At 41.8% G+C, this 21491-nt stretch overlaps 1 protein-coding gene across 3 annotated transcripts in view; it reads right to left on the minus strand.

The window, feature by feature from the left end:
* The window catches only part of HHAT (hedgehog acyltransferase), a 185959-nt gene extending 181240 nt beyond the window's left edge, over positions 1 to 4719 (minus strand). Inside the window, exons 1-2 of one of the 3 annotated variants that reach the window (XM_081942246.1) lie at positions 4303 to 4719; positions 752 to 903 (exon numbers count right to left, since the gene is read on the minus strand). In XM_081942246.1, the coding sequence (XP_081798372.1) occupies positions 752 to 860 (109 nt within the window). In that variant the 5' untranslated portion in view covers positions 861 to 903; positions 4303 to 4719. Of the gene's footprint in view, positions 1 to 751; positions 904 to 2469; positions 2682 to 4302 lie in introns of those variants that run through there. The other 2 variants (XM_081942244.1, XM_081942245.1) reach the window with 2 other exon arrangements.
* Positions 4720 to 21491: the final 16772 nt, after the last annotated feature.

The following is a 21491-nucleotide window of genomic DNA, read 5'->3' on the forward strand; positions in this document are numbered from 1 at the left end:
AAAATATACAGCTATTCAAACCGGTCACAGGTTATGCAAAGAGGATCTTCCGGTAGTACAGGTGTAATTGAAGTAGGAAGGTATATTGTGAATTATAAGATTCAATGGCAGATGCTAATTATTTTTATCTAAACCTTTTCAAAGTGAGTGATATCCAATGTGTACCAATTTCTGTAAGTTTCAGAAGTCATGTTAGCTGAATACCATGTAGACATTACCGTAGGGGCGATTTTTAAAAAATCTTCAATTTTTAGTCTTTTTGGAAAAAATTAACACATAAGTTGTGGAGTCCTTATGTAAATTGGCTTCCATGATCTCACATATTTTTGCACCTGACTGTTGTCAATGAGCACCACAATAGGTGACATTTTCCCAGATACGTAGCTGCTAATAATCAAGGCAATTTTATGGTACATAATCAATGCATCAAAGCATGAAAAAAGATGTGTTGGCACCAGATATGCCAGCCTACACATTCATCACAAACCCATTTATTCTTATAGAGATTATTTTATGTTGTTTATTTTATGTTGCTTTCCTTTTCCATTGTATGAATTACAAAGAATCTTATAATATCTACTCACTATTCTAGGAAACGCGCACACAAGCAAAATGACACAATGCAACAATCTGCTTGGGATTGTAGGAAAGCAGTTACAGATTTTGTTATTTTTTAAATTTTTCAATTTATTGAAAACTGCAAAAGCAAAAAATAAAACCTAAAGATAAAGGGTCTGAAGTTGAGACTTACCTTGAGAAGCTTGGAAGACTTCATAGAAAGAATAAAAATGAGAGCCAAAAGAAAGAAGCAAGTAAAGACACAATTCCCATCTAGGCAAAATCTCCGACTGGAAGAACATTTTAAGGCCTCTCAACACTTAGGAGGACATCCTAGCGATACACCTAAAAACAATGAGATAACGTGTTTAGCATTTAGTTAGCCCCACATAGAAATGTCAGACAAGATCAGAGAAACTTGAGGAAGGATTTCAAATTTTATTTTTGAAAACTTTTACTTCTTTTCTTCATCTTGCAGACAACAGAAGATTGAAGAGGCTTATAGTTTGGGTTCCTAAGAGCCTATGAAGAGATGTTGCAATGTAAAAATAGAAGCCCTATGCATCAACACAGATAGATAGCTAGATAGACAAAATATAAGTAAAGAAAAACTGTTTTTTTAACCTAAATTCCAGACCAAAATCAGCCTCCCTCCCACTTCAAAACTTTCTTCTTATTCCTGAAATGCAAAAAGTAGAAGCAAAACAATTTGATCTTTCCTAAAACTTTCTGGCATGGTGGAAATCAACATGTCCACAATGAGTACACAATTAGTGAAGAAGACAATATCATAGTCTGATTAGAAATAGGGCAGCTTGTTTCTGAACTGCAGCTAAGAAATAATTTTTCAGAAGAAATGTATTATTAATTTTTAGTATTGATCCATTGCTTGGAACAGGAATTGATTGGCTCGTTGCCTGAGCCTGATATGTTGGCTGAGAGAGAGTAACTGGCTCAGTCACCCAGCTAGCTTACGTGTCTAAGGTGGGACTAGAACTCACAGTCTCCTAGTTTTTAGTCTAGTAGTGCCTTTGCCACTAGACTAGGCCAAACTGGCTCTCAAGAAATTTCTGAGCGAATGGACGTTAAAAGTAGTAAACTTAGCAGAGATGGCCAAAATTTCAGCGTATTTGAAGGACCACTCAGATGAGAAGTACAAGCTGGACTGGAGAAGATGGATTGACTATATTCAAAACAAATACCAGACTAAAAAATTTCAGTTAGTTTATGAATGAAGGCATAAGGAATGCTACAATTTATTCAAAGCTAATTTAATAAAGGGGGAGTTAAAGCACAGGAATAGTAACATGTTAAAATTAGTTAGCTTATGTTAGCGTATGGTTGTTAAATGTTTATACCCTGTGTTTTGCTCTGGGAGGTCGTGGGGAGGGAGGGAGGGAAGAGAGGTAGGGATGGGGGAAGAGGGAAGGGTAAGGGGGGGTAATAATGGTAAAACTTATTAAAATTTTAAGAATTAAAAAAATGTGATTAGACTAAAAAAAAAGAAATTTCTGAGTGAAAAAAAATATGGAGGAAGGGCACAGGAAGGTATAATAGTATGTTCCTGGCTGGTGAAACACAACTAGACAATGGGGCCTGTGGCCAGGACGGGGGAAGCATGGTGGATCTTTTATCATTGATTGTGTTGACTGAGGCCACTAGTGTTTAAGCAACATCAGGAAGGTGCCACATTCCTATCCTTAACTATGTGGTTAAGAACAATATTAAAATGTGAACACTAAATTTTAGGCTGTAATCTGATGCCCGGTTGCCTGAGGGAAAATTCTTCTAAATGCAATCGATTCCTGCTCAACAAATTTTGGACTAAACGTGTATAAATGTGTTACAGGGACCCACTAATATAGTTCAGAATATGTTTTCAATTTTTTCACTGAATTCAACAAAGCTTACCTCTTTGTATATGTGTGCACAGTAGGAGGAGAAGAAACCTTTTCCTCTCAAAGATCATGTTCGGAAGAAAGATTGTGCGGTGCTGTGAGGGAACTAATAGTTACCCAGCAGGCTACCAGACCACAGAGAAGCAGTAGGAGACAATGTAATGTCTGTGAGAATAACCTTCAGAGACGGGAGGAAGAGCCATAGGCAACCTAGACAACAATATGTCACAGTAAGAGAAATTGGAGTCTAAAGCAGGAATGGCCATAGAGAAAGCACCTCTGAAATGATCCTCTCTAGCACTCTAAAATGCAGGGGGGTGAACTTTCAGTCTTGCAACATTGTTACAGTATGTAACCTTACAATAAAGATAGCTGTGGTGCTCAGGGGTTTGATTACCTGCCCTGGACTACCTGGCTGATGGATAATCAATTGGTGATTGGATCAGTTAATATCTTTTTTTTAAAAAAATCATCCATCCTTCTTAGTGGGCAATTTTACCCCTTGTATTTTCCAGCATTATATCTTGTAAAAAGATCCATTATACAACCAAATATGTATTCTGATTTTATAATAGTTTTTAACAAAGAGAACGTCCTACTTAGTTGATGAACCTAATTGCAGTAGTGTAATGAGGGGACTCATTACACTACCAGAAGCCACACAAAGATGCCAGAGGAGAGTCAGTCCACTGTGACACAGGCTGATCCCACAAGAGCAAACAGATATTCATGAACACGCTGAGGCTCACTTCTAAGCAAACTTGGCTAGGAGTGCCATATTAAGCACACTTTGCTTTCTAGTTGTGGCTTTGGAGAAGACTCTTGAGATAGTCCCTTGGATCACAAGGAGATCAAATCAACCAATCAATCCTAAAGGAAATTAGGTGCTTTGGAAGGAGAGCTCCTGAAGCTCAAGTACTCTGGCCACCTAATGAAAAGAGAAGATTCACTGGGAAAGACCCTGATGTTGGGACAGATTAAAGGCAAGGGAAGAAGGGGGAGGCAGAGCATGAGATGGTTAGAAAAGAATAACAGAGTTGGAAGGGACCTTGGAGGTCTTCTAGTCTCCAACCCCCCTGTCTAGGCAGGAAACCCTACACCACTTCAGACAGATGGTTATCCAACATCTTCTTTAAAACTTCCAATGTTGGAGCATTCACAACTTCTGGAAGCAATTAGTTGCACTGATTAATTGTTCTAACTGTCAGGAAATTTCTCCTAAATTCTAAGTTGCTTCTCTCCTTGACCCGTTTCCACCCATTGCTTAGATAGGACCATCATCGCAATGAACCCAAATTTGTGCAAAATCCGGGAAATAGTGGAGGAAGGGAGGGCTGATGGACTATAGTACAGGGGTCTCCAACCTTGGTAACTTTAAGCCTGGAGGACTTCAACTCCCCAAAGCAAAGAATTCTGGGAATTGAAGTCCTCCAGGCTTAAAGTTGCCAACGTTGGAGCCCCCCGCTCTAGTCCAGGGGGTCGCAAAGACTCAGACACGACTTTGCGACCAAACCACAAAAATGAAGCCCATTTGCTTCTTCTCAGGCAATTCGCGGGCAGACTCTTGCTTCCAAAAGCTGATGCTGATATTTGGGGGTGTAGCGCTCCGCTACTTTTCGCGGATTTCGAAACGATGCGTCTTTAACCACGTTCCTTTGTATTTCATCCGGCACGCAGCGCCAGAGCCTTTCCAAGTCTCCGGGCACGACCCCTTGGCCAGCCATCCCTTCTCCCCGACAAAGCAGCTTTTTGGAGCACAGCTTTTTGGAGCTCCGGTTCGAGCCGGAGATCGCCGCTAGCAGCCTTTCAACCAAGTAACAACGCGAGACAAAACAAATGCACCGACCTGCCACATCGCCCGCCTCCTCGCGCGGCATAAGGCAGCCTTCCAGGCTTCCGGCTCCGGCCCAATAAGCCGCGACCCCGCCTCTTCTGGGCTGAGGGCGGGGCGTTTCCCTTGCTCCGAGCTGCGGGCTTTTCGGCGGGCTCCGATCTGCGCGGAGGGAGTCTCGCTTCTTTTGCTCCTTGCAGGAATAACTCAGGAGACGCAGCTCAACGCTCCTTTGCGCCTGTTTCTCTCCCCCCCGCACCACCTCTCTGTTGGCATCTGGCCAGCAGCGACGAGGAGCGAGATGGCCTAAGTGGCATTGCAAGAGCGAGGGATCGCTGCAAGCTGCAGGCTTAGCCTGCTTACCTGCGGGCAAGCCAGGAGCTGTTGGTATATAAACCGGAAATAGCATTGATTCTTACGTCAATATCATTTTTCCTCCATGTTTTAACATCTGACAATCGAGCAGGTGGGAACTCAGAAAATGTTAAACCTCGGGGGGTTAAATTTTAATCATTTCGGTTTTTTGCTGCTTTCATAAAAGCGGAAACGGGGGAAGCTGAGCCTTGCTTTCATCCCTGGGGTATGAGCCAGTCCCTTGTTCAATTAGCTGACTTGTGCAAAAAGCCCATGCAAAGGTCAGGGAGGAAGTAATGGGCGCTTGGGTCTAACACAAAAGATGGTAACAATTTGAGGAAGATTGCTATAATCATATAGTATTCTTCAATGGCGTTTTGTGTTGCACTCCTATTTGTGCCTGTGATCTTAGAGAATAGCAACTGTTCCACCTTGCTAATTCTGATTTCCACAAGGCACTAATGTATTGTTGTGTTGGAAGAAATGTCCTTCTGGGTTCAGCTCCAAGTGGGGAAAAAGACACTGGAGACATGTGTGCTGCTTGGAAAGATGGTTTAACGATAGATAGGATCACGTGGTTTGAGTTCCTGAACAGAAATAGGGGCGGCACATGCTTCCAGAGGTTGAGTGAAGAAGAGAAGAGGCAAAAGAAGGGGCTTTTTAATACTCTGTTCAGCCCCAACTCTCTGTTTCTTGTTCCTGTGTAAGAAATGTATTCTGATTGTTCGTCAGACTCCCATGGGGCCATGCAGGGGCACCTCTCCAGGCTGTGTTTTGAGTCCCAGTTTCCAGATGCCATGTGGTGAGTTTCTGTGGAAGGGTGATCCTACCTTTATTATGTAAAATAGACCAGCTCAGGCTTTAATGGCTCATTGACAAAGCGGAGGGGGGGAGCAGGGGGCTGCAGGGAGCTACTCTGTCTTTAAAAACATGTTTCACCCTTTCCACATCCAGGGAAATATAATATTCTGCCTTCTTAATACTGCCCAGGATATTTCAGTTTTCTAGCAGAGAGGTGGGTTTTAACTTCCTACAGTTGTTAGTTGCAAAGTCGTGTCCGATCCATCGTGAGCCCATGGACAACGTTCCTCCAGGCCTTCCTGTCCTCTATCATCCTCTGGAGCCCATTTAAGCTCAGGCCTACTGCTTCAGTGACTCCATCCAGCCATCGCATTCTCTTACGCCCCCTTCTTCTTTTGCCCTCAATCTTTCCCAGCATTAGGCTCTTCTCCAGTGAGTCCTTCCTTCTCATTAGGTGGCCAAAGTGTTTGAGTTTCATCTTCAGGATCTGGCCTTCTAGAGAGCAGCCAGGGTTGATCTCCTCTAGGACTGACTGGTTTGATCGTCTTGCAGTCCAAGGGACTCACAGGAGTCTTCTCCAGCACCATAGTTGGAATACAATCCAATTTAGAACTATATAAAACTGCTGGGAACAATCACCAGGAGTGCTAGGGCTTCTCTATAGCAGGGGTATCAAACTCATGGCCCTTGGCCCAGATGCGTCACGCGCTGGCCACCCCCACCCTCCGGTTTAGTGAAGGGGGAAAGTCGTGATATGTCACATGATGACAATGTGACGACGTGAGTTTGACACCCCTGTTCTATAGTCTCTGGATCAGGATCCTGTTTCCAATTGGAAACTAATGACTACATGCATTAATGCAGTAACGGCGAACCTTTTTCTTGTGGCGTGCCAAAATTGTGTCCGCGCGTGCTATTGCCCACACCAATTCAATCCTCCCCGCCCATCTGTCCACCTGCGCATGTGTGCATAACCCCCCCCCCCCAAGCATGCACACATGATCCATCTCCAGGCTCTGGAGGCTTTCCTGAAGCCTGGGGAGGGTGAAAAATGGTCCCAAAGAGCCAACTGGAAGCTTGGGAACAAACTTCCAGTTGGCGTGTTGTGCCTGTTTTTCACCTCCCCAGATTCCGGAGCCTTTCCTGAAGCTTGGGGAGGGCGAAAACGGCCTCCCCTGGTCCTCCGGAAGGCTGAAAATCAGCTGGCTGGCATGCACATGCATGCCAGCAAATATGGCTCCATGTGCCACCTGTGACACGCGTGCCATAGGTTCATGATCACAGCACTAATGAGGACAATTTCAGCCAATAAACAGAGTTTGAATCCTGAGAAGATGGAATCTGGTAGATTGATAGATCCTGGGTTCAAAGTGATGATGGCTGCCAAAAAAGTAACAGTGGAATCTCTAAGGACCCAAAAGGAGGCAGTCATCTGGGGACATTCCTTCATTCACCCAAGGGAGAATTCCCATCGAATCAGTTGGGACATTGTCAAGGCTGAAAGGTGACATTTCATCACTGGAAGAAGAGATAATTCTATGGTGAGGAGCCAACTCAAATCTCTGAAGGAAGAAATTGGGTGAAGTCTCTGGGGAGAGAAGGAGGAGAGATAGTAAAAGTAATCAAAGCCTGAGAGATAAAATGTATCTAACACTAGTGGCTACATTTATATGTTGCAATAACAAAGTGTTCATTAGCAACAAATAATTGAGGGTTTAGAACAGGAGGGGTGAAGTGAAGGATGCATTGTTTTGGCTTACTTAAAATAATTGAGTTAGTATAATATAAAATGAGTTAGTATAATACAAAAAATAACCCCTTAGAAATGCACAGTTAAGGTGAGACAAATAGCAAATTGCTGTCCTTAAAATGGGAATATCCAGGCAACTTTAAGACTTATGGACTTAACTCCCAGAATTCCCCAGGCAGCATGGGGAATTGACTGGCTGAGGAATTCTGGGAGCTGAAGTCCATAATTCTGAAAGTTGCCAAAATTGGACACCCTTGATCTAGAGCAGGGGTGTCAAACTGAAGTCATCATGGCAGTGTCACATGACATTGGGACTTTCCCCACCCTTTGCTTAACTGGGCGTGGGCATGGCCAGGGTGTGACACATTCGGCCCAAGGGCCAAGAGTTTGAGAGCCCTGATCAAGAGCATTTTTTAAATATTTGTAAAGTCCTTTTGGAATAAAAGTCTGATCTCTGCCTCACTGCCATCATCCAGGACAAAAAAAACAACCCACAACAACTTGCCTTTTTATCCAGACTTTCCATTAATAATATTGGGTAGTAATATTGGGTGTATGACTTGTTTTCCTGTCTTTTAAATGAGTATGGTTTTAATATATGGTTTTAATATTTTGCATAGTAATTTTATTGTACAGTAAACCAGTTTGAGATGCAATTGTATAATAAGCACTATAGAAATATATTTAAAGAGTAAATTAAAAATATTATTTTCCAGATGATAAACAGGAAGGAACATGACTTTGTAGGACTATGGCCTTCCTAGATTTCTGGTATAGTAGAAACTTTTTCTTTCTCAGATGTCAAGTTTATATTCTGTATCTCTGCTTCCACAGAGAGGCATATATCAACTACAACATGATTTGGATGGAAATGACTTGATTGCAATTATCCATTTACTGATTAACTCTCATTTATACTATTGTATAGGAATAGAATAGAATAGAATAGAACTCTTTATTGGCCAACTGTGATTGGACACACAAGGAATTGTCTTCGGTACATAAGCTCTCATTGTACATAAAAACTTCAATGTATAAGCTCTCATTGTACATAAAAGTGAACAAATCATGATCATAGTCATAAAATATATTAATCATAAATCATAAGATACAACACTTAGTGATAGAATCAGCATAAATCATACTAGAAAACTAAATAAAACAATATAAATTGTAAAGTTACAAGCAACAAAGTTATAGTCATAAGTAGAAAAGGAGATAGGTAATAGGAAAGATGAGAAGAATAATAGTAATACAGCCTTACTAAATAGTTTGATAGTGTTGTGGGAATTAGTTGTTTAGCAGAGTGATGTCATGGGGGTAAAAACTGTCCTTGTGTCTAGTTGTTCTGGTGTGCAGTGCTCTATAGCCTTGTTTTGAAGGTAGAAGTTGAAACTATTTATGTCCAGGATAAAGGGGTCTGTAGATATTTTCACAGCCCTCTTTTTGACTCGTACACTATACAGGTACTCAATGGAAGGCAGGTTGCTAATAATTGTTTTTCTAATTATCCATTGAAGTCTGTGTTTACTTGATAGGTTGCAGAGCCAACCCAGACAGTTATAGAGGTGCAAATGACAGACTCAATCATTCCTCTGTAGAACTGTATCAACAACTCCTTGGGCAGATTGATCTTTCTGAGTTGGTGCAGAAAAAAAAACATTCTTTGTTGTACTTTTTTGATGACATTTTTGATGTTAGGTGTCCATTTTAAGGAACTTTTTATATAGTTCAGAAAATACAGTCTCAAAAAGTCTTTCTTATCTATCTCTGTCTGTCTGTCTGTATTCCATTTCTATAGCCACCCAACTCAGCCAAATGACACTGATCTTGATCATATTATATTCATCCATCCAATCCAAGACACAACATTGCTGGCCCTTCGCTGCAGCCACCTATGCTTATGCTCAAATGTTGTTGCTGCCATGCTTTCAGCCGGCTTCCAAGCTCATTTCGAAGGGATAGTTAAATTTTCATATAGTTTGGGACCAGGTTACTGATCAGCTGCTTTTCCTCAAATTGACATCATCTCTAGAGGCCTTGTCCCAACTCTCCTCTTCAAATGAAAGTGGCAATTGAGAGATGGATTACTTCAGTAGTAATTCCCTAGTTGTGGTATAGGGTCTTTTTTTCAAAAACCTTTGCCTGCTGCCCTGCCTGTGGTCTTTCCCACACGTTTTATCCACTCATTTATTTAAAAACTGTTATGACATTTAGATTGAGCTGCCTTTCAAATTATCTGGCAGTTTTTAACCATGTTAATGTCCTATACATTGGACTGTTTTGTTACCTTTCTGAACTACTCAGAGAATGGTAAGTAAATATTGATCAGCTAACAAACACAAGAGGTCAGTGTGGTTTAAACTTTATGTTACAAACAACTTCAAGCAGAGTCACCAAATGCCATCTATGGTCCTGAAAGCAGCGTTCATTTTTCTAGCGGAGACCTGCTGTGATTGAACACCATGTCCACTAGATGGCAGCAGAGTACAAAATGTGCTGTGCAAAAGTCACTTCTTCCTAAGATCAGGCAGTGTTGCTGTACTGAAAGGCATATAGTCAGATGACACATAGGAGAAGAAATTGTTGGGGAAATTATGCATATTTATTATACCGGCATCAGCCACCATTTTCTGATAGATAGAGAGGTACTGTCAAATTAAGTAGGTCAGTACATTTATCATCCCTGACAGTGATCTCATCTGGAAGAGCTGATTCCTTTGGCATCTCAGAATCACTCTTCCCTTCCTGTTCAACCTGGCTTCCCTCAACCCATCCGAGAAGAAAGAGGACAGATTATCTAGCCTTGGTTTGTCAGGCTGCCTCCGGTCAGCTTGTAGCCTGGGTCTACACAGATTCTCCATATATCCTAAATGCTGTATTTTTAACTTAAAAATTCTAAGTTGTGCATACAACTTTCTTAATGTCTAGTCAAAATGAGAACAGAACTCCCTTTTGAATCTCTTTGACGGGAGGTGATTTTATTTTCTGTTCGTTCCCTCTCACTCTCTTTTGTTCCCTCTTGGGTGTCTCCTGTCCTTATTTTTCTATTTCTCTTTTGGATTTTATTTTTGAAAGACAGCATTTTCTTTATCTTATTTTCAGTTACTTATGTGAATCCAAATTCCAAACTCTTGAACTGTATTGGCCTTTTTAAAAGGTGCTTTTTTTTTGGCTTTTCTTGAAAAGCAATTTTAAACACCTAACGCTCCTAGTGTTACAGGCAGGGATGGGCTTCAAAAATTTCAGCCGAGGGTTCTCTTCCCGTTGCTGGGTGGGTGTGGCCATTTTGGGCATGGCCTAGTCGGCCTCCTGCACCATGATGGGGGGGGGGCGTTTTCGCCTTCCCCAGGCTCCAGAAGCTTTCTTTGAGCCTCTGGCAGCGCAAAAACGGCCTTCCCCGGGTTCCAGAGGCCTTCCGGGAGACCCGTTTTTCCCCCTCCCCAAGCCTCCATGTGGGCCCTGCACTTACCTTGCCTCCAAAACGGGCCACGTGGAGACTCCTGGGAGGGGAAGGGAGGGAGGGGTGGGAGGGAGAGGCCAGCCAGGGGTGGGATTTGGAGGTTCTCCAAACCGGCCATAACGTTAGCTATGGATTCTCCTGAAAGTGGGCGAACCCACCCCTAGTTATAGCGGGTGATCAGATTATAACAAAGGTGAATCAATGCTAAAGTAATTCGCCTCAGAATTAACACACAAGAAGCATGTATGTCTATTTTTTCACTCAAAGTCTATGGTTTTAATAACTATATTTATAATCTTTAGATGTATATTCCAACTTTTCTCCACAGGCTCAATGAACATGGAACTCCACCTCTGGTTTTGCCTGTATTGCCTGGCAAGAGAATACTGGATATTGAAGCTCAAAGATAATAATAAAAAATATTAAAGCAGAGTTTATGGGCACACATTCCACAGAAACAAAAATGACTAGTCCCATCAAATATCCATTGACATGTTTTAGTATATCTTTTAGTCATTTACACAGTAAACCAAACTTAGCATAGGATATGTGGATGGGACAGGATGGGGTCAACTATGACCTCCCTTTTTTAAAAAAAGTAATGTATTCTGTATTGAAAATACCAAATGAATAATATAAAAAAATATATACATTAAAAGGTGTGGTGTTTACCAAAAGAGGCAGTTTAGCTGCCAAGTTAAATACAATTCAGTCAAGGCTAACTTGCACTTCCTTTCAGAGTATCCAAATGTGACTACCAAGTGGAAAATATTCAGTTTCATCACACTATGAATCCTTCCATCTGCTCCTTGTTTGATTTGGCTTTTCTGGAACTAATATTTCATTAACTAGTCTGGCTTTAAGGAAAATTGCATCTCTGCACTGAGTATTTTCTCCAAGTCTAGCTAGCTGTGCATGAAGTAATGGTTTTTCATGTCCTGCAGACCAAGCAGTGGCGTAGCGTGGGGGGTACAGGGGGGGCCAGCCGCACCGGGCGCAACATCAGGGGGGGCGCAGAGGAAAGGAGAGAGGGGAAGCGAGAGGAAGAAAGAAAGGAGGGGAGAGCGACGCGGGGAGGGGAGGAGGGGGAGAGAGAGGAGGTTGGGGTTGGGGAAGGGAGAGAGAAAGAGTGAAACTGGATTCAGGGAATGTGGCCCCTCCAGAATCCCCTCCCCGCCTTTTCTCTCCCGGTGATAGTCGGGCACTTGCAGCTGGCGAAGAGAAGCGGCTGGTGGAGCCGAGAAGGGCTGTTACTGCTTTCGCGTTCTCACGCTCTCCCAGTTGAAGAGTCTCAGGCGCGCTGTCGGGCTAGACTCTGTCAGGAGTTGCTCGCTGAGAGTCTCTCTCTCTCTCTCTCTCCCCCCCCCCCGGTTTTCCCAGCCGCGCTCTCCCTTTTTCTTTCCTTCTCTTTCTGTCTATCTCTCCTTCCAGCACACACTTACGCGCAAAAAAACTCGGGCTCCCACGACTCGGGTTGTAAACGAAGGGGGCTCACCCTAGCTTTCTCTTGCGGATACACTTTCCGTGCCCAAACACTCCAGCGGGGAAGGGAGGGCAGTGAGGTATGTATTTATTTATATATTTAACGTGTGTGTGTGTGTGTGTGTGTGTGAGAGAGAGAGAGAGAGAGAGAGAGAGAGAGAGAGAGAGAGAGAGAGAGAGCGAGAGCGTACAATATACGTGTGCAGGCCTTCCAGAGAACCGGAGAGCTGAACCAATCGAGGCGAAGAACTTGAGGCGCGGGTTGGAAGGTTAAGCCAAAAAAGACAGCGAAAGGGTGCCTGATGGGTACAATTGAATCCCGCCCCTGGTTGTGCTAAGATGGGACCATCTGGGAATAAATATAAACAGCCGATTTCGAACCATTCTCCACTTCCAACTGCCCCACCTTAAGGAACAGAAGACGGCAGAAATGTGTTGGGCCAAAATAGTTGATCATGTACTTTCTGTGATGGAGTAGCATGGTAGGAAGGAGGCACCAGATTTTCAATGTTGTTCCATTTCCTTTTCTCCATATGAATAGGAGCTAGGCTAGATGAGCCTTGTCCTTTCCTCAGTATTGTGTAAAAAGCAGGGAAACAAACAGAAGAATAGAGTTATTCTTCAAAGCTGTTTCCTCTTGTTTCCTACACACTTCCTCTGGAGCCTGACTTTCCAGCAAGCATCTTACAAAGAGAGGTGTGTCAACAGGTAGAAAATTTGCACATGCCCATATGACTGAAGGCTGCTCCTCCTTTGGTATTCCATTCTGAGAGGAATAAAGGGCAGTGGAATAGGAATTGCTTCTTTTGATCTTCCCTGCACACCAAAATACCAGCATTTTCAATTGATGATTATAAAGAACAATTACTACATTTCAGATTGTTTATATGCATTTTCACTTTGGTATCTAGTTAGTTCCTTGCTTTCTGGTTGGGCAATACTCAATATGAGCTGGTTAAATCACACTTAGTGCTACAATAGCATTTTACCAAAGCTCAAAAAACCGAACAACTACTAACAGCAAAAAAAAAAGAGTAGGTTTTTTTTTTTTGCCATCACTGCTGCTATCTAGTGGTTATATGGTTTTTTGAAGCCCAGATATATTATCACTGATTCATCCAGTATTGGATGCTTATTGAAAACCTCTCAGATGGCTGATCATGCTAAAAGATGCCTTATGGATTTCAGGTTAGAAAAAGACAGTGTATTACTTTTTGTTATTCATTCAATGAGATCCCTACCATGTTTCTTGCTCATAATTTTTCCTCTCTTTCCTCTTCCTCTAGGACTTTACAATAAAAAGTACACTTGCTCAATTCAATCCCTGATGGCAGAATCTCCAAAGCTAGTGTGTTTTGTATAAAATGATACCCCTAACTTTCTTATATAACTTTACTCATTCTTTTACCATTTAGAAAAATTGATCAAGTTTGGACCCCTTTGCTGTTCACAGAAAGATGACATGGCAGAAATGATTGTTTGTGCTGTTTGGGAGGAAAGTTTCACAGGCCCAAATAAAGCCAGGATGAAATATAAAAAGACAGTATTGTCTTGTGTACGTGTTCTCTCTGGGCAGTTTGTTTCTAATTCATTTTTTTTCTCCTTTACACTATATAAAAAGAATGCAAGTAAGTTAAAAAATACTTCTTTTTCTGGATAATTCATCACTCCCTATTCTTAAAAAATTGTCTTCCAGAAAGAAAGGATGGGTAAGCAACTGCAGACAGGCTGTTCTTTGCTATCTCAACTCTTAATTTCACAAGTGAGCTATAGCTACCCTATAGGGATAAGCATTACAGAACATGGGTCATAGAACAGTTCAGGCAGCATGGCTGTAAATAAACATGGATTCTAATACTACAGAAATACTTTATCTGACGTTAGTTGTTACTATTTTTGTACTATTACTACTTTTTTGTATATCAATATTGATTAATCCTGCAAAAGGAGTAATTAGAAGTAACTTAAAAGGGAAAAGTGGCTAGAAACATTAATCTGTATTTTCCAGCGGTGACACTGAAAAATATTAACTACATACAATGGTAATAAATATATCAGGTTTTGTACTTATTTGAAGCATTTTATTACCCATGCTTGAAAAAGTGAATCCCACAATGGTACATAAAAATAAATAAAGCATAATTTGTCAGATGTGCACAACCTATATCCATCTATAGGTCCCAAGGCATTAAAAACCAATTTAAGAAAGATGTCTGCTTGATAAAAAGTTACATTGGGCCCCAAGATTAGTCTCAATATGCAAAGATGGCCATGCTATTCCTTTTTTTTCATCCTGTTATGGTCATGCAATTTTCTTTGTCTATGTCACCTTCTCAGTATTATATATTCTTTGGTTTTTATTTGAAAGTAAATTCTAATTTACATATTGGCTACCAATTAAACACTTAAAAATCCTGTTCACTCATAACTATATTTAAAATATAGGATTATATTTAAATATGCCACAATTTAGATATGGACAGAGACATGTTAGTTCATTCCACAATGTTGGCTTTTAGAAGCCAGTTATCCTTCTAGCAGCGGTCAGCTTTAGATTTGCTTCGCTGGGTGTATAAGTGGAAGCTGCAAGAAAGTTTAACTAACTTTGTTGTCACATTAAGAATCTTTCTTACTTAATTTCTTAATTAAAAGCAGGCGAATTTAAATTAATCTGTATATACAGATTGATATCTTGCACTTCTATTAAAGAATTACAATTAGAGGTACAGGATTGAGGAAGTTGGCTCCATCTAGCCCAGTCTTGGATCATCTCCAGGGTATGGTTCCATTTTGATGTTTAGTTTTTGTTCTTGATATTTTTTGTCGTTTACGATGGTTGTGAGACGACATATAATAGCATGGCCCATGCTAGGTTACTACATTTGTAGATTTGTATTCATAGACCTGCTGAAAATGTGGAGAATGTGTAATGCATGTTCGCACTCAATAAAGTGTTTGAAAATAAACTTGTATTTAGATGCATTTTACTTTAATTACATCAGTATTTTCATAACAAACAATACATGTGCTTAGGGGGTAAGGGTTTCTTTAACTAATCTAGTGGAAGAGACTCGAGTGCTAAAATCCACGGGTTAGGGGGCGCAAATTACTTGCCTTGCCCCGGGTGCTGACAACCCACGCTACGCCACTGAGACCAAGACCTAAATCTATTTTGGTGGGGGGTACTCATATCTCTTTTTTCAGATTCTGATTCTCCATTGTTCTGTTCTCTTGCATTAGGGTAGTTCAGAGAACTATAACTCTGAAGACAAGGGTTAGCTACACTATCCTGCAGTCACCCTGAATAATATCTCCGTGTTGGAATATCAAATCCAAGATTACCATAAGTGAAGTGTTACTACCTCTTTATAATGCCATGATAAGATCAGACGTGGAATATTGCATGCAATTTCAGTCACCATAATATAAAAATGATATTGACACTTTGGAAATAGTGCAAAGAAGAGCAACAAAGATGATTAGGGGACTGGAGGCTAAAACATGAAGAATGGTTTCAGGAACTGGGTATGTCCAATTTAATTCAAAGAAGAAGACTAGGGAGTACATCACTGGTGGGATTCAAATTTTTTTTACTACCGGTTCTGTGGGCAAGGCTTGGTGGGTGTGGCTTGGTGGGCATGGTAGGAGGAGAATACTGTAAAATCTCCATTCCCATCCCACTCCAGGGAAAGGATACTGTAAAATATCCATTCCCTCCCCATTCTAGGGGAAGGTTACTGCAAAATCCCCATTTCCTCCAAGTCAGCTGGGACTCAGGAGGCAGAGAATAGATGGAGGTGGGGCCAGTCAGAGGTGGTATTTACTGGTTCTCCAAACTACTCAAAATTTCTGCTACCGGTTGTCCAAAACTGGTCAGAACCTGCTGAATACCACCTCTGGGTGACATAATAGCAATGTTCCAATATCTAAGGAGTCTTGCCATAGAGAAGAGGGAATCATCCTATTCTTCAAAGTACCTTAAGGCAGGATAAGAAGCAATGGGTGAAAACTAATCAAGGAGAGAAGCAACCTAGAACTAAAGAAAAATTTCCTGACAGAACATCAGTAGAATGACTTGACTCCAGAAGTTGGAGGTTCACTCCAACACTGGAGGTTTTTAAGAAGAGATTGGACAATCCTTTGTCTGAAATGGTATAGCGCAGAAATGGCGAAAAATGTTTGCTTGTGTGCCATAAGTGGGGGGAGCGCAGGGGGTCATGTGCAGGCTTGCCGCACCCATAATTCAATGCGCGACCCAGTGCGCATGCGCACACTACAGGCACGACCCCCCATTTTTACATGCTTTTTTTGCCCTCCCCAGGCTCCAGAGGCTTTATATGATCCTGGGGAGGGCAAAAACAGCCTCCCCCCCCTGGACGCCCTCCGGAGGCGTCAGGGAAGCCTCCGAATGGTCCCTGAAACCTTTGGAGCGCTCAAAACGATCCTCCGAGCAAACAGGAAGTGACTTCCGGTTTGCTCGGAGGGTCGTTTTGAGCGCTCCAAAGGCGTCAGGGAAGCTCATGAAGCCTCTGGAGGGCGTGGGGGCTCTTTTCGTCCTCCCCAGGCTCCTATAAAGCCTCTGGAGCCTGGGGAGGGCAAAAAATGGCTTTAAAAAAGGGTGAACTCAGCTGGCCAGCACGCGTATGGGTCTCTCGTGCCCTGAGAAATGGCTCCACGTGCCACCTGTGGCACGCGTGCCATAGGTTCGCCATCACTGGTATAGCGTTTCCTGCTTCAACAGGGGGTTGGACTTGAAAAACTCCAAGGTCCCTTTCAACTCTCTTATTTTGTTAAGATGGGGGTTGGGAAGATAGTTTGATCATGCAATTAAGATCAATTGCCAAGCAAGTCTGATTTCCAGGAGAATAGTATTACATTAGGGAGGGAAGAATTCTTCTCATAAGTATTATGTCATCCCTGAATATTCTGCCAATGTGGCACTAGCATTTTAATTTAAAAAAAAATCAATTTTGGAAGGGAAATTATGGGATTGATCTTCTTTCAGATGCAAAGTGAGATGAACAGAAAGGAAGAAGAGATATTGTTGGTGACCTAAATCTAATGGCATTCACTTTTCATCATCCCATGACTTACTGACTACAAAAGGGCAGTAGGGTGTAGATAGAGATTTGATACTGCTCGTGAGTTACTGAGTCTTGCTACTGTTTAGCTGTTTTGTGTGTTAAACTGAGAATATTGATAACTGAATTACTGAACCGTGTATGACGTGGACTGTTAACCAGACTCTGAATACTTCTATATTTCTACATAGTAAACTACTATATTTTTATACTATTCAGTGTCTCTGTATGCTGGTTTGTGCGTGTTATTCCATATCACTCTCATTACACTTCTCTGCATACTCGCTCTTCTAACGGGGAGCTTAATTACTTAACAAGACAGAAAGTCACTCATTCCATTATATAGAGAAACATCCTGGCAACTCTAAGTTGGAAGAAAGGGAGGGAAGGGCAACTATCACCACCACCACAATCTTATCTCTGCCTTCTCTACCCCTTTTCTTCAAGCCTTCTCTGCTTCTTTCCTTGTATTCACACGAGGGATGATACACGTTTTTCAGAATTATATCTAAAGGCATACATCACTTATAATGTGATACATTTAACATATAAGTTAGTGTATGTTCATCTTGCATATGAAGATATTATGCCGAATTGTGTCCACATGGGACTGCACCCCATCTATTTAATATCTACAAGGCCCCTCAAACGTTAACACTACTTTCATAAGGTTTTTTACAGAGAGGAAAAGCTCCCCAATTACTGAGCTTTGTCACTTCTTTGTATTTTCTTTTTCTTCCACATAGCAGAGGAAAAGTGAGCCATTGGGGTAGCTGCTGTAAATTTGGTAAGGGTCTTATTACATGTGTGCTTCTCAAGAGTTTAGAAAATGAACTACAGACAAAAGCGAAACATCTGGTTAGCATCACTGAGTAGCTGAGCAGCTCATTTTTGAATGCTTGCGTGAAACCGTGGCTGATTCATCTTATGCACGCCAACTAATCATACTGCACAAAGGCTGCTTAAAAATATCGATTTGAACTTCTGCGGTTATTTTTCCAACACCGAGCTTCTCCCTAGCAACACACGTTTCATCTCTGAACCATTATTATTAGGATGGGTTTTCTTGTTTCTAAGCAAGGCATTGTTTGGCCTCAGGTCAGACAGTCTTGTCCAGTCTTGTCCTTTGTTCAGCATTGTTTGCTTTAACTGGTAAAGGCTTTGGGGCTCATCGAAAGGGATGACCTGCTCCCATGTCTCTCTCTGTTCTTTCCCTACTGAAATTGCAAATTCAATTGCTCTGCAGGCTGAACCCGATGGCCAACTTGCCATTGTACACATACAAGCTGTTGGTCTTTTTCTCAAGGAAGCCTTGATTGCTACCTGATCCCATCCCACCAGGATTGCAATTCCTGCCTCTCTTTTCCGATTGCATGTCAAAAGCTGTGTTGCCTAACCTGCATTTCATTTCCCTGTAGTCAAATACCTCCAATCCTATTAGTTATAGTGCCCCCCTCTTCTGATTGTAGGTCATTGTCCCCTACGGTCTCTATGTATTCTTACAAGTTCTCCAGTAGACTGGTGAAAAGGTGGATTTGGTCCTTTTAGAGCAGCGGTCACCAACTGGTGGTCTGTGGACCACTGGTGGTCCGTGAGAAAATTGTGGTGGTCCACAGAAAAATTATTAGCATTTTTTATATTGCACTCAAGCGGGTACTCAAACTACGGCCCCTGGGCCAAATACATGCAATGAATGCTTGTGTTGTGCAGAGAGTTTCCCCATTTAGGGTATTTTGGTGCAGGGCATAAATTCTGACTTGGGGTCTTCTTCAGCCTCTTGGTACAGGGCTTTGAGTGAAGGCTGAAGGGAAGCACTGGTGGTGGTGAAGAGCCGGAGGGCCTTGTTTCAATGGGACTGCATCATAGCCTGGAACTGGCTGACCATCTCAACCCAGTGAGCGTCCAAGAGCCTGTATCTGGCCTTGCATTCCCACAGGTATTCCGTCCGCTTGGAAAGCCTATGCTCATAGTCCTCAGTGAGGTGCACCGCCCCGAGTCCCTTTGGGGAGAGGGGGCGGTATAAAAATCAAAATAAAGGTAAAGGTAAAGGTGCTGAGCCTCCTTCTCGGTCAGATCCAATTTGAACTGAGTCAGCTTTTTTGCCAATTCTTTCTCATGGTGGCTGCTTAGCTCTAACAACTGCTTACTGTTGGGGCCCTAAGGAGCCTGGGCAGGCAGGTGAAGAATGGCTGGGAGGGGAGCGGCGAGTAGAGACCGGCGAAGTGCCCTTCGATGTGATATCAAATTGGCCACGCCCACCCAGTCACATGACCACCTACCCATGCCCACCCAGCTGGTCATTAGGCAGGTCATATTAGTGGTCCATGGGATTGAAAAGTATACATTTAGTGGTCCCTGAGGTCCGAAAGGATGGTGACCCCTGTTTTAGAGGCTCACTGATGGAACAATGAAAACATGGATTTGTTTGTTAGCCTGAATCTATTTTTGTTTTTTCCCAATAAAGTGAATTAGGAATGTAAGCTAACAGTTGGGTCAGCAATATATAAACCAGGATGGTAGTACTGTAGCTTTAAGTACTGCTGTAATGTGATTGGTTGCTGTTACCTCAAGCAGTCATAAGAGGGAGCCAGAATGACTGTTAGCTCTCTGTTTGTTAGATGCTGATCGGTGTATTGTGAGGTACTGTGTTTTTGCTACTGTTAGCTACTTTGTGTGCTAAACTGATTATTTGATACTGGACCGTGTTCGAAGGATCATTCTTTAACTGAGAACATTGATAACTGACTGACTGAACTGTGTATGACTTGGACTGTAAATTGAACTCTGAATACCTCTATATTTCCACATAGTAAACTACTATATTTTATACTATTCGGTGTATCTGTATGCTGGTTTGTGCGTGTTATTCCATACCACTCTCATTACACTTCTCTGCACACTCGCTCTCCTAATGGGGAGCTTACTTACTTAACACTACTCCTCTTCTATGTCAAGTGACGGGAGGAGGTAAAATTGTGTGGTTGTTGCTGTTTGCTGTGATGATTGTTTTGATAAGGCAGGAAAAGTTTTTTTTAAAAAGGAAGGGGAATATGTCAATCAGTTTTCATAGTAAACAAAGACCAAATATAACATCATGCCATCACCATAACCAAGGAAGAGTAAAGAATGGAAATCTGGAAAGGGAGCTGATTTCCTTTTCAGCTGCCTCACCCACGGGAATCCGGCAGCTTAAAGCAGCACCAAGGAGCAGCCCAAAGATTGCAGAATTCAGCTTGGCCTGGCACATAGATTATTTTGCAAAAGAATTAACTTTCTAAGCTGGAGTAAATGCTGCTTTAGTACTGAATAGTCAAATTATCATCTATTTAAGTGTGCAAGTATAACATACTCAACGTCCAGTGTTTGCCAGGGGGAGAGATGCTAGCTTCCTAATTAGTTGCAAAAGGTCAGTACAGTTACTGTGTTTTATCATGCAAGGTTCCTAAAATACATTTTCTGTTCCGTCTTAGTATGTATGCAATAAGGAAACGCATGGGAATATTTTGCATAACAATGCTACGCCTGCCTTCATCTCCCCCATCCAAAATCATCTCTCACATTGTCTTTTGATGTGCAGGGTAATAAGCATAGGGAATTTGAGGCATTATCTGTGGGAAATTAAAACCTCTAGACATTTGATCTTTAGACATAATGATATAATGCGATGCAATATGATTCAGTGCTGCTATTAATATTAATTTGAGCATCTACACAGTATTTTTCTCCCATCTTCCAAATGCTTTCCTTCTGTTTTCAGTAACCCTTACAATATTTTCTGTGGGTGGAGTATTCACTAGTAAATAAGTGAATATTATTACCTTCATACTAATCCCCTCCTTCCCTCCCCCCCCCTCTCCGTATGTGTGTGTGTGTTTGCACATTCCCTGCTGAGTTGAAACTGCTATCTGTCTGAGATGCACTGGCTTCTTCAGAGAGAAGATTAAAAAAGACCAGGTGGTAGATGTGATCTTGTGATACAAACCTTGCCCCTTTTATACAGTATGTTTATCAATACTGTGTGCATACTCAAATGTAGCGGGATTCATATTACAACGCAATATCATTTCTGCAATCTTGCCTTTTTTTGACCCACAGACACATATTGCAGTTGGGACTATTAAGAAATTGTTTATAATGCTGTCAGTCTGGTAAATATAAAAAAAACAGCACTAGAGTTCTTCTTCCAATTTTTAACTGACATAATGTACTAAGTAAAAAAAAAGTATTAGAATTTGGAAATTAAACAACACATTTAGGGTGGATTTAGGAAGCA

The sequence above is a fragment of the Natrix helvetica genome (assembly GCF_964273705.1).
Source record: "Natrix helvetica genome assembly, chromosome: 2".
Classification (NCBI taxonomy): Eukaryota; Metazoa; Chordata; class Lepidosauria; order Squamata; family Natricidae; genus Natrix; species Natrix helvetica.